The sequence below is a fragment of the Cicer arietinum genome, chromosome 5 (genome assembly GCF_000331145.2).
Source record: "Cicer arietinum cultivar CDC Frontier isolate Library 1 chromosome 5, Cicar.CDCFrontier_v2.0, whole genome shotgun sequence".
NCBI classification, from domain to species: domain Eukaryota; kingdom Viridiplantae; phylum Streptophyta; class Magnoliopsida; order Fabales; family Fabaceae; genus Cicer; species Cicer arietinum.
In genome coordinates, this window is record NC_021164.2 from 59947923 (window position 1) to 59962362 (window position 14440).

General features: G+C 31.9%; 2 protein-coding genes across 2 annotated transcripts; both read right to left on the bottom strand.

The window, feature by feature from the left end:
- Window positions 1–1574: 1574 nt before the first annotated feature.
- LOC101511886 (uncharacterized) lies at window positions 1575–4539 on the bottom strand. Its single transcript, XM_004499349.4, has 2 exons — window positions 4270–4539; window positions 1575–2984 (listed from the first exon to the last, which is right to left on the bottom strand). The coding sequence occupies exons 1-2, from the start codon at window positions 4474–4476 to the stop codon at window positions 1836–1838; spliced, it is 1356 nt and encodes a 451-aa protein (XP_004499406.1). The 5' UTR covers window positions 4477–4539; the 3' UTR covers window positions 1575–1835.
- Window positions 4540–11638: 7099 nt separating this feature from the next.
- LOC101512209 (protein NODULATION SIGNALING PATHWAY 2) lies at window positions 11639–13681 on the bottom strand. The gene has a single exon (XM_004499350.4). It carries the CDS (start codon window positions 13473–13475, stop codon window positions 11973–11975), a length of 1503 nt encoding a protein of 500 aa, XP_004499407.1. The 5' UTR covers window positions 13476–13681; the 3' UTR covers window positions 11639–11972.
- Between the last annotated feature and the right edge of the window lie 759 nt (window positions 13682–14440).

The window sequence follows — 14440 nt, forward strand, 5'->3', positions numbered from 1 at the left end:
AATAATTATTGTTTTTATTTGTTTAAAATTAAAAGTATTGCTTTATAATAAGTTTTTTGGAAAGAAAAAATATTATGTGTAGAATTCAAAAATAAGACATCATCATTTGAGTAAGATTAAAGAGTAGTGTTAGAGTCATACTTTTTATCAATAACATTGAGCCTATAAGAAAGTAGTTTTAAAGTTAAGTTAAAATTAGATTTTTTTAAATTTTTTTTATTGTAAATTATTTTTTTTAAATCAATTTATTTCTTTTAATGTCAATAAAATTTATGAAATTTGATATATATATATATATATATAATATAGCCATTTATTTATAAAATCGTTGTTTCCGTGCGGACGTACGGGTTACAAACTAGTATTAATTTATTTCTCTGTCCTTTCTCACCTGTCTCTATATCTGATCTTCTGATAATAACGGTAACTTTATTTTTTATACCAATTTCTTCTGTCCATTTCACAACAGTATCCTTTGAATCAAATATCTGAAATAAAATAATTATAATTAATTACAAAAAATATATTTTTATAATATTAATATTAAATATATTTATTCATACCTGATCTGTGTCAAAAATATTTGTAGTATCGACGCATGTTTTGTCCATTAATAGTAGTGGATTATCCATATATGTTAACATTAAAAAAAAAATTAAAAAACTAAAAAAAAAATTAAAAAAAATTGGTCTGTACCGGAAAACTTAGAAATGAAGTTTTCCGGAATCTACTACTATACCGGAATACTTGTCAATTAAGTTTTCCGGTACACAACTTTTCCCTTTTGTACCGAAAAACTCAGTTTTAACATTTCTGGTAGTTTATTATGTACCGGAAATCTTGTTACAAGTATTCCGATAATTACCGGGAAACTGGAGGGTGAATAACAAAATGGTGAAAAAAAAATTTACCTTTACTTTCTTTGAAATAGTAAAAATAAAATTGAGAATAATTTTGACATTTTCGAATTTTTTTGGAGTACAAGACAAATTGTGGAGCTACAGGGGAAATTTTTCACCAAACTAAGGTTCACCACGAACATTTTAATATGATAACCTTATAGAAAAGAAATATTTAATTCACCTTTGGAAGATAAGTGGCACTTTGCCAATACAATTGTTGGTTGGAAATGATGGGTAGTGCTAGCAACATTCTTTTTGACATTTTCTTTTAAACGGTCATTTTTTAAAAAGTATTGGACAAAACTCTATAATAATAGTTTATAAGGAGAGACATCAATCACCAATTGACAAGTCTCACGGCAGTTTTATATGGATAAATTAATCCCAACCCAATATAAATCTAAGACAGACAATATTTCTAGCACTTCTCGTAAATAAATAATTATTGCAGTAGCATATTCATAACAGTACCTTGTTATGTTGATTTGTTTGTGTCATTGAATATATAAATTATTGACTTATAACTTATAAGTTCCTAATTTGCTACTCAACAGAAATAAAACTTGAGATGTCAATTACCATATTATATGATTGAGATGCATAAGAAGCCTACCCACCTGGAGAATAATAACACTCCCAACTTCTAAGCTTAGATGAAATAAATCGGGGTCATACAAACCAATCATCACGTGTTGAGATTCAGGGAAATTTTCTGATGATTTCAAACAATTATTCATTGACCACACTACACACCCATCATAACGTTGAGATTCAGAGGGGAAAACACAATCTTGGGGGATAAATTATCACTAATGACTCAGACTGTTGAGCTAATCAACCACAAGTTATTACAAGCCTACCTACATCTGAGATTCTAGAATGATAAATATCTTCAAATCAACATATAACACATAACTTAATCATGAATGGAGATCATTTTCTAAGCTTCTCCTTCATCCTCTCAACAGCAGCTCTTAGAGTTCCTTCATCCTTGCAGAAAGTGAACCGGACTAGATTCTTTCCCTCTTCTGGATTCAAGTAAAACACACTGGTAGGAATGGCCACCACTCCAACCTCCTTAACTAGATATTCACAAAATGCAACATCATTTTCAAGTCCAAAAGGGGTGTGATCAACAACCACAAAGTAGGTTCCACTAGATGGGAATACCTTGAAGCCAACGGCCTTCAACCCTTCAACCAAAATAGCTCTCTTTTCCATATAATCCCTCTTCAGTTCAATGTAATAAGAATCTGGTGCTCTTAGAGCTACTGCAGCAGCCCACTGCATAGGATTTGAGGTTGCAAAAGTGAGGAAAGCATGTGCCTGTCGCACTCCCCATGTTAAGTGTGGAGGTGATATGGCCCAACCAATTTTCCATCCAGTCAAGGAGAATGTCTTCCCCAACGAGTTCATTGTCACCGTCCGCTCGAACATTCCAGGCAAAGAAGCAATCGAAATGTGTTCCATATCAAATGCCAACTTATCATAAACTTCATCACTGAAAACCAGAACATCATTCTCAATGCAAAGAGATGCAATGGTATTGAGCTCCTCTCGAGTGAACATCTTTCCAGTAGGATTGTGAGGAGTATTTAAAAGAATGGCACGAGTATTCTTTGAGATGGTGGACTTCAACTCTTCAATCGGTAGAGCGAAATCTGGGGGGCGCAGAGTGATTCCTTTTACATTTGCACCAGCCATGGATAAAGTGGCTTCATAAGAATCATAAAAAGGAGCAAACAAGATAACCTCGTCACCGGGATTTATCAACCCTAACATAGTTGCAGCAATTGCTTCTGTGCAGCCAGATGTAACTGTAACTTCCTTTTCAGGGTCTACCACTAGTCCAGTATCTTTCTTGAATCTTTCAGCAATGGCAATGTTAAGGTCTGGAACTCCATAACCCCTGGCATATTGATTATTCCCATCCCTGATTGCTTGAAGTGCTGCTTCCTTAACAAACTCTGGACCATCAAAGTTAGGAAAACCCTGACCAAGGTTTATGGCTCCATGTTTGATGGCAAGCATACTCATTTGAGTGAAGATTGTTGTTTTAAACTTCTCCAACCGCTTTGCAACCTAACAAACAAATGACAGCAAACAGCAACAATTAACATAAACACACGGCTTAACAATGAACGATGAAGTTTTTTTCTTCCCTCATCTGTTTCTTCACTTATTTTGGTCAATTATAACAGGTAAACCCTAGAACCAAATTTTCTTCCTTTCATAAATCCTCCCCCTTCAACTAGGCAAGATATGATCCTATGTCGATAAACCAATGGAGATTCAGGAAGGTTTTACAAAATAAACAAGCTAGCAGCAACAAATAAACTTAATTTTAGCAAATAAAACCTAACTTGGTTTTTTTTACATTCAAACAAGGGTAAAAATCTATCCTCCCTCTTTCATTCTTTTCCTTCCCTTTTGCCCCAAACCCTTTCCTTCCCTTTCTTCACTAACACTAACACCGCAAACAACGTAAACCATCAATTTAACCCCTAAAATATCACTCTCTCGCCAAATTAGTCCCTAAAGTATATAAATGTCACAAGTTGCCCCTAAACAATATAAAATATGTCAATTTAGTCTCTGCTACTAAGATATTAGGATCTAACATGATAGATTTCATATACTTTAGGGTTTAAATTGACGGATTTCATATATTTTAGAGACAAATTATCATTTTTATATACATATAAAACTAAATTAGAGAGACAATAATAGTTTATGAACAAAATTCATGGTTTATCCCAGTGGAACAAAATCTAAGTAACTCAGAAGAAATTATGAAAAATTAAAAAGTAAATGGAAAACAAAAGTGATCTACAATGCGCGAAATAATGGGATTCGGGTTCTCTATACTTCCAAATGTAGAGTAACTTTAGACGATTTAGAATCGTGAGAGAATCACGATAATGCCCCATTCCCATACACTAATGAAAAAAACACAACATCATAATGTAAATATAACAAAATTTGAAAGATTGAAGTATCCGGTTAGGAATTTAATATAGATACGTTAATTTTTCAACTACTTAATAAAATATATACAAAAAACAGTAGCTAAAATTAACTAACTGTTTAAAAATTACTTAGAGAGTAGCCATCTAGCAATAGAAACTAGCAACAAAAGAAAGGATAAGAAAAATGGATGGCAAGTACCCGATAGAAACACAACACGGTAAACATTCAGACACGTGTATTTTGCCACAAACTAACGACAGCTGCAAAATTGTCATCGATGAGACGAACGAAACCCCAAAAATTATATAATCGAAAATAATTACGAAAGAAAACACAATTTTGTTTTAATTATAAAAGCAACAAATAGAGAGATCTGGAAAAGGAGAAGAGGTTGAACCTGCAAATGATGGGTTTTAGTATCGTTGGGAGTGGAGACAGTGGTGGACATGGTGGCGGAAATGAAAGATGAAAATTTGGGGGTTTTAGAGAAAGAGGGGATAATGGCGCTGTTGAAATTGAAATGATTAGAAAATGAAAACAATTTGGAGGAAGGCATGAATCTTATAACGAATGAATGTGTGCAACTATTATACCCATGCTGCATCTTAATGGCATAGGTTCCTTTCTGACTTTGTGTTTGGTGTTGACGGTCTAGTATTGCCCTCTCTAGTAGGAAGCTGCATTTAATAATATTAGACAAAAAACATTGTACCATTAATTAATATCTTATCTTTTAATTAATAAAAAGATGTTTCAAAACGATTTTGTATCTAGTCTTAATTTTATATCCGATACATTTAATATTTTTAATACATTTTTTAAAAAATATTTTTTTAATTTTAAATATAAGAGAAAGTGAATTAATAAATGTATTTAAATTAAATATATATATATATATATATATTATTTAAAATAAATACATTAATTTTTGTTGAACATATGTTTTCTTATGTTGAAGACCAAAAGAGTATGAAGTTTGGTTTTCTATTTGTAACTCTAAACTTAATTTTGTAATGAAAAAATATATTGACATTATGTTTGGATTCTCTTGACAACTAATTCTATAAACTTAATTTTATTCTAAATCTATGTTTAGTCAAAAGCAACATAATGAATACTTTTGAATTGTCAAAAGATTATGATATGATATTTTAATTGAATATTTGATCTATTTATATTAATTTCATATCAATGTTATTATAACGTGAATTAATTTTTTCTATGAAATTTAATAGATTAATTTGTCCATAATTAATCTATGTAAAATTACAATTACTACCAATTTATCTTTGAAACAAAATTTTATCGTTAAATTTGTTTATAGGAAAATAACATTGGTGTGAGATCAATATAGATAAACCATATATTCAATTGAGTGTTACATCTTAATTTCTAACAATAAATGTTTACAAAGATATTATTTTGATTGATATTTTATAATTTCAAATATATATTTACCAATTCACAAAATTCAAAAACTAATTTGATTCAGACACCAAAATACATATTCATAGAAGAAAAAAAAATCAAAAATCAAATATATGACTAACTGGTTGTTAGTTTTTGTATAAACAATATTAGTTGTTTGCATGTTAAGTTACTCCAACCTTGAACTTTCTTTTCAAATTATTTCGTATATTATAATTTTAATTTACAAACATTCAAACTATTATTAATATTAATTGAGTAATCATAATCATTAATATTTTGACTTCAAAACCGAAATTTAAAATTTATAATAATTCGGCTACAAAATATTAATTGTTAAACAATTATAAGTATACATCAAATACAAATAATTATAAATGAATTATTTTAATTTCATGTCAATTAACACTATAAAATAATAAATTTAATTTAATTAATTTCAATAAAATAAAACTGAACAAGATTCAAAGAAACATGATTTTGTCAATAATTTATAAATATTTATATACTATATATATTTACCAATATTCAAAGTAGAAAATCAAATACATATATTCTTTTATCCTCTCACTCGATCATTTTACTCATCGATCTTTGTAGTAATTGTGATTTTTTTTTTTACTTTAAATTGAATATATTAGAATTTCAATTTACAAACATTTAAACTATTATTAATATTAATTAAGTAATCATAATCATTAATATTATGATCAAAACCGAAATCTAAAATTTATAACAATTCGGTTATAAACTATTTAATTGGTAAACAATTACATGTATACATCAAATACAAATAACAACAAATGAATCACATTAATTTCATACCAGTTAACACTATAAAACAAGAAATTAAATTAAATTAGTTTCAATAAAATAAAACTGACCAAAATTCAAAGAGAAATTACTTTGTCCATTATTTCTAAATATTTATATATTATATATATTTACCAATATTCAAATTAGAAAATCAAATACAAATATTTTTTATTTCTCTCACTCGACCATTTTAATCATCGATCTTTGTGGTAATTATGAATTTTTTTAACTTTAAATCGGATATATTATAATTTTAATTTACAAATATTCAAACTATTATTAATATTAATTGAGTAATCATAATCATTAACATTTTAGTTTCAGTAAAATAAAACAGATTAAAATTCAAAGAGACATGACTTTATTCATCATTTCTAAATATTTATATATTATATATATTTACCAACATTCATAGTAGAAAATCAAATATAAATATTTAAATATATATAATAGATGAAATTAAAGTAATACATTTGTAATTATTGTATTCTTATAATTGTTTGACAATTAATATTTTGTAACCAAAATGTTAATGATTATGATTCCTCTGTCAATATTAATAATAATTTGAATTTTTGTAAATTAAAATTCTAATATATCCGATTTAAAATAAAAATTTCACAATTACCACAAAGATCGATGATTAGAATGATCGAAGTCATTAACTTTAACATTTGAAAAATTTCCACAATACATGCAAATTTGTCTTCTGAAATTTAAAATGATCTAATTTACTTGATGACATGTATCTTTTGAACATGATTAAAATTATTTGAGTCAAACTTTTTCAATTGCAATTTGTAAGCTACTCAACATATACTACATTGAAGTAAAACTAAGAATATGAGACACACAAAGCAAAGTGACACTTAAAAACAACTAAATAAGGAAAAAAGTTTAGAAGGGTGAGGGAAAAAATATTGATGTATATACCTTGTCATAGCATTGAAAAACACTAATTCCTGAGGATTTCCATGTGTCATTTTGCTCTGGGTAGGATGGGTAGCGAAGTTTGTCGGTCGGTCCCATCCCAACTTTGATTTCCTGGATAGTCGTGCAATTTGTAAACTACTCAACATATACTACATTGAATTAAAACTAAGAATATGAGACACATAAATCAAAGTGACACTTAAAAACAACTAAATAAGAAAAAGAGTTTAGAAGGGTGAAGGAAAAAATATTGATGTATAAATATACCTTGTCATAGCATTGGTAAGCACTAATTCTTGGGAATTTTCATGTGTCATTTTGCTCTGGGTATGATGAGTAGCGAAGTTTGCCGACTGGTCCCATCCCAACTCGGATTTCCTGCATTAAGTCACATTATGAGCCATATTGATTTCAAAGATTGCATATAACATAATTGAATTTATGATTGTAACCAAAATGTTAATGATTATGATTTCTCTGTCAATATTAATAATAATTTGAATGTTTGTAAATTACAATTCTAATATATCTGATTTAAAATAAAAATTTCACAATTACCACAAAGATCAATGATTAGAATGATCGAAGTCATTAATTTTAACATTTGAAAATTTTCCACAATACATGCAAATTTGTCTTCTGAAATTTAAAATGATCTAATTTACTTGATGACATGTATCTTTTAAACATGATTAAAATTATTTGAGTCTAACTTTTTCAATTGCAATTTGTAAGCTACTCAACATATACTACATTGAAGTAAAACTAAGAATATGAGACACACAAAGCAAAGTGACACTTAAAAACAACTAAATAAAGGAAATAGTTTAGAAGGGTGAGGGAAAAAATATTGATGTATAAATATACCTTGTCATAGCATTGGAAAGCACTAATTCTTGGGAATTTCCATGTGTCATTTTGCTCTAGGTATGATGGGTAGCGAAGTTTGCCAGATGGTCCCATCCCAACTTGGATTTTCTGCATTAAGTCACACTATGAGCCAGATTGATTTCAAAGATTGCATAGAACATAATTGAATTTATGGCATCAAAATTAGAAATTGACAAAGAGAAGGACATTTTTTGTTGCAACGAACCAATCTATACCTCTTTCAGGGTATCATTGGAGTACAGTCGACGATTTTGAAGAATTATCGCAGAGGAACAAATGATTTTGCAGAAGATGATTTTGCGAGGATGGCGAATGACTGAGGTGTACACAAGAGGGAAGAAGAAATTGTTGGAGGAAGTCATTACAAAAATTAGGGATTAAAAGAGGAAAAAATTATTTAGAAAGTAAGTAGAAAAAAATGAGGTGAAACATAAAAATACAAGACAACTCTCTAAGGTGTACACATCAGTTTTTTTTGCTGAGGTAGAATATATTTGCACATGTGGTAGAAATTACTATGAAGTGACATGAAGTTTGTTTTAAATATATATAATAGATGTCTTAAAGCTAAGATTTGCTCACCAAATTGGATCTTTTTATTTTTTATTTTTTTTGCTTTCTTACCGCTACAAATTATTTTTTACCACATCAATATAGATTTCTCATGCAATATCTATTTGACTGCTAACTCCATCTTTGTAGGTAATATCTATTTCATCAATGGACAAGAAATTTTAAAAAAAAAATAGTTTGTATTTTAAACTTATCAGTAATTTATATTTTTTTTTTCAAAGCTGTCATTCAATTATTAAGATTGTTAAATAGTTGATCATTTAATTCTTTATATTTATTTAAGAGCATTTTAGTGAAAAACTAAGAAATGATTCTTGTAATTAAAATGGGGTCTTATATAAAAGGGATAAGTTTTTTTTTTTTTAAAAGATATCTTAATATTAATTTGAGATATCTTAAAAGGTATAAGTTTTTTTAAAAGATATCTTAATATTATAATTAAAATATTAATTTGAGATTTTGTCTCAACATATAGGCCTCGCACGTTCCAATAATTAAGGAAGATATCTCTGTTCTTCAAGGGCTCGTCCAAATTATTGGTACCAGCATATGTGTCCATACAAGGCTTCTCAAAGGGATTGAAGGTTCAATAATGATCGATTCAACTTGTGAATAGTTCACCACTACAAAAAAAAAAAAAAAAAAAAAAAAAAAAAAAAAAAACTCAGTTGTTGTTAACTTCAAAAAAATTTTGGGCTTTTGAAAGACCCTCACAAATTAGTGGGAAAATAAAACATTAAAAATTTGTAAAATTCAAATTTGTTATTATTTACTAAAAATAGTTTTTGTGTAGATTATATATTTCCGCTACAAGATTTGTTGGTTTTTGTAATGGTTTAAACAACCACAAATTTGGTTAAGAAACTAAATTTGTGAGGGTTTTGGCCACCATAAATTTGTAGCTATATTCTTCTCATCTTTCTTTATTTCTCACTTCTATCTACTCTATAAGTTTTTTCTCCACATTCTCTCTAAATTTTTTCACTTCTCATCTTCTCCTTTAATTTCCTACTTTTACCCTTTTTATAAGGTTTTTTTTTTTTTACCTTTTGTCTACTTTCTCTCTACTATTATTCTCTCATTTTTTTTCTCCTCGTATTATCTATCATTTTTATTTTTTTGAAATAATTTTTTTCCATTTGTTATGGACTAGACTTCTGAATTGCCCCAATACCATCCAATTTCATGCTATATAAGTCATGTCTCATGACATAACAAAACATGTTATCTTTTATGCCTCTCACCCACCTCAATCATATATTGATTTGAGCATTAGAGTGTTTGTAGGTACACTCCCACTAATTGATACCTACTCCAACGCGAATTTTGACCACACATCAACATCCACATAGCTTTCTTCTTTTCGATCTGTCATCGACATGAGATATCTTAGTTTAGATCCGAACACATTTGAATTTTTTTTTATTGTTTACATTTTTTTATTTTTTAAAATAAAAATATATTTTTTCACCTTTACAATATTTTTGATGTTTTTTTTAAATTAATTATTTGCGGTGTTTTAAAACTGCCATAAAAACTACTTTTAATGCTTTAAATATAGAAAAGAATTCGTGTGAGTTTAGACCCACATAAAGGCTTTACCAGATTATATAAAAGAAAACATCAATTTGTGAAAATTCAGACCAATATAAATATTGTGACCGATTCAAATGTGAGAGTCTTTTGGCCACCGCAAACTAATGATTTGTGTCTACTTTTGCAGCTTTGGGAGGACTTTTGACTGCCACCGAATGCTAATTTTCTTGTAGTGTACGACTTGGGATGTGTTCATTGTCGTCTAAGTAATCCTAAGAAAATGACCAAGGAAAGTCTTGACACCGGTGAAGAGGTGTTATTGACACTTCCGATTGTTGCTTTGTTGGCGAGAATGAGAATAAGCATGTCTTTGGGGGGATAATATCTACTTTTTGATGAAATGGATCAATGTCAATCATGAGAGTCGTTTCCCTTAGAACTAGGCCTAGGAGTTAGAGATTTGTCTCTCGTTCCATGAAGATCTAGAGGCGAGGATCTATTACTCATACTAAGGTCTCGTAGTGCATGCAAAGAGATCTAATGATTTTCCTTGTTGGAGACGATCAGTTTGTTGTTGTATTTCCAATTATGTGGCAACAACGGCTCAAATATCTTGGCGGGTTATTCTCAACTCAAGCTAGTATGAATTTTTTTGCTCGTCGAGGAGTTTGGACCGTTTCTCAACCAAATCTAGTAGGTTCTGAAGAGTATTTCTCAGGGAGTTGATGAGTTGTTTTTCGTCATGTGGAGTTTGGATGAGTTGTTGTTCATCTTGAGGAGGTTGAGCCGAGGAAGTTGATGTTGCAACATTGTCCATCTTTTGCAATGTTGGTTGGACGACGTCATTGGTAATCTTCTTGGGAGTTGTGGATCATTTGGAACCGATAATCATGAACGCGAACAATGTTTGATCGAAATAGGGAAATCAAATTTCCCACAAATAACGCTAATGATCTGAGGTGGATCTTCAAGAAGACTATAGAGTGAGTGTTAAGCGTTGTCGGAAAGTGATGGTGTGTCTACAAATACTTTAACACTCAAGTTAGTATTTGATTGAGATGAGTGAGGTATCTCTCAAATTAAAATATGTATATTTCAATAGTCCTTTATAGTGGTAAAAAAATAACCCTTTTATAGTGAACCTTTTAGGCTATGTTTGGATTGATAGTATGAGATGGAATAACATGAAATATATGTATGTTCCATTGTTTGAATTGCTAAAAAAGAGAATGGAATGGATTGCTTCATCATATTTCATCACTTACCCTCACTTTTCATCTTTTATTGTTCATCACAATAAAGTGGATGTTTTAATTTTATTCTGCGACACTCCATTTCATTCTAGTCCGTTTCATTCTCCTCATTTTAACATATCCAAATATAACCTTAGAATAAAGAGGTGTAAAACCCATTAATATCATTGAATGATTCGTGTTATGATTTGATAATCACGGTATGACCTTGATCATGTAGTACATGATGAACGCAAGAAATAACCCCCTCGAAATAATAATATTACTTAAGGAGAGTGGATTGCCCTGTTATGGTCCATTAAATAAAGTTAGTCTTGGGTAGTGCAGAACAAAAAATAAGAGTTTAAAGCAAATTATTCTATATATGTCAAAATTAAAATTTCAAATACATAATAAACTTATATTTTTTGGGATAACATAAATATGTGTGAAAAAAGGATAAAATAAATTTACTTAATTAAACTAAAATGAATTAATTTTATAAAATCAACTTGATCTATGTTTTTACAAACCGTGGCGCAAACACACAATCAAACATCAGTCAACAGAATTAAGATCCATAAATGAAAACAACCAGAAGTGGAAATTAACAAGAGTTCATACTGCAATTGTTTCCGTTTATGGAGGGTCATGTCAGTTAATTAAAGCAATTAGAAAGTCACATTGCAACCTATAAATCTGATTCCGAAGAACAAGTCCAAACGGAGGCAGATAGCAAACGCCTTGATTTCCAATCCAACACCAACTTATTACTACCTACACCCACCTCTTCCACCCTATACCCGTCATTGAATAGACCCAACAACAGCTTCGCTTGGCAATGATTCGCAAAGCTTACGGGAACTCCCCTAAACCCTGCCGCACCTAACCATTCCCCCCACGACCTTCTCTCCTCCTCTCCACCCGTTCGATATATCCGGGCCAATGAGCCCGCAATCCGAGGCCCAAAAAACACTCGCTCCACTAAAGCCCTGGCCCGATTCTGCATTGGAAACCCAGCCTCCAACGAATCAAACACCGCAGAGTAATGATGAAGCGAGTCCATGAACCGTTCCACGAATCCTCCAACAACCGATCCAACTTCTTCCTCCACCAACGTCACAAGCCTCGGTTTCAACGCTTTTGCTCCATTCAAAAACGAAGCAACCGAATCGGGTGCACGGTAACTAAGGTGAGGCAAATTAAGCATGCAATTAAAAACCAAAGCCTCTCCTCTAACTAACTTCAGTGAAGAAGGACGAAACGTTTCATCGGAGTCTAGTCTACAGTGGTGAAATGAAAACGGTTGGCCAAGGGAAGCGGCGAAGGAGGTTAATCGACGGCCGGTTTCTTGAACGGTGGCGATTGATCGGCGTCCTGTTCCGGTTCTTGATAATGCGGTGATTCGGAGATGTGGGCCGTTTTTGTTGGAAGCTAGGGCCTGGATTAATGAGGCCCATTGGACCCCTTCCATGATATCGTAGTCGATGACGTGGACTCGTCGTTCGTGGGCCACGGCCTCGAGGATGGCCTGATTGGCGGTGAAGTGGCCGAATTTGACGTAAGGAGACATGTCTTGAAGTAGTTGGAAAGCAGCGAGTGTGTCGTTTTGGTTGTCGTGGGGTCCACCTTGGGGGTGATGGTGGTTGTTATTGTGCGCACCCCCAGCGCCTTCTAGTAACCCTTGAAGCGCTTCTGTGAAATAAGCGGCGAGTCTCTCCATGTTGGAGCCGTGGGCTTGTTGGGACACCAACTCCTTGAGCCGAACCAATATCACTCGAGCCAAGTCGCGGCTTTTGGTCGAGCCGGTTAAAGCTTCCGCGCCAGCCATCAATAGGTGGACTAGCCTTAGCCCTTTTAAATCATCTCCCGCTGCTTGTGCTGCTGTTTTTTCTGTTTTTATTTCTGTTTCCTCTTCTTCATCTTCCTCCTCCTCCGTGGTTGTTGTTGTTGTTGTTGTAGTGGCGGTGGTGGTGGAGGGGCTGAGCTGTTCGACGACGGTGGTTCTGTCGTCTATGATGGAATCCATGAGATGGTGAAAGTCGTCCTGGGTACCCGTGAAGGTGTCCCAGTTGACGATAGGAGACCAGTGGTTCCAGTTACAACCGTAGTCTTCGTCGGAAGTAGGGGTATTGGTGAGGGTGCTGTGTCCGGAGAAGTCGAGGTCATGGATTGTATCCATGTCCATTTCCATAGAGTTAAATTTGTTGAGTTGACTAATTAAGATGTTTTGAGAGAAGAGAGAAGATTTGAATATACAGTTGGGGTTTGGGAATATTGAGTGGAAGGAAATTAATTGTTGTGTGGTGGGGGAGAAGGGAGGTTTATAAAGGGATTGAGAGAGAGGGGATGGGTTTGGAGTATGAGACAGTGGAAGTACAAAAAGTGATTGGTGAGGTGAAACAATAAAGTTATGTGTGCTGTTGTCACTAACAACATGACTGCCTACCTGATGTGAGTTAAATTATTCTATATTTGAGTAAATAATTACGAGTGCCGTTTTTTTATACCACAACTTTGTCTCGCTCTTCGGTTATTTTATTTTATTAGTTAACACAATCACTATGCCTATGTAACTTTTTCAATTTACTCCTAACCCCTTGGGTTTCCGCATAACCTTCTACCACCTCTAAATTTTCGTATATATCTTGTGCTTCACCCACCCCTTTGCCTAATTACCTTATTTTAAGATTGCAACTTATATAAATTTGTTTTTTTGATGATCATCTTTGACTTATGGAGTTTTTTTTTATGCAAATAAATAATATTATTAAAAGAAGTTTACGCGATACCTAAATTCTATACAAATAAATATTTATAGGTAGTGTTTAAACAATCTATAGGATTATTGAATTAATCGGAGAATATGAAGCCAAAGTTACTACCCTCCCTCCTACTAAACAACCTCCCAAGATATACTTATTTGAGCAATAACCCCTCAAATCGGCTACTTCCCCTTGAAACCCAATAGAATAGATCAAATAATTGGACACCAAATTAAATATTTAAATCTATTCAATTTCTTTCCACGAACCAAAGTGCAAAAATTGAGTATTGGCTCGTTGTGTATATCCGAATAAAAAGTTCGCCAATTGAATATTAACAATTATACCCTAAATGCAAACGAACACTAAAAAAGAGGAGGCTACAACTTACATT

Excerpts from the sequence above, each read along its gene's own strand:
- LOC101511886 (XM_004499349.4), bottom strand. The coding sequence starts at position 4,476 with ATGCAGCATGGGTATAATAGTTGCACACATTCATTCGTTATAAGATTC. Across the intron at positions 2,985-4,269 it reads CTAAAACCCATCATTTGCAG|GTTGCAAAGCGGTTGGAGAA; the intron begins GTTCAACCTCTT and ends TTTGTTTGTTAG.
- LOC101512209 (XM_004499350.4), bottom strand. The coding sequence starts at position 13,475 with ATGGAAATGGACATGGATACAATCCATGACCTCGACTTCTCCGGACAC.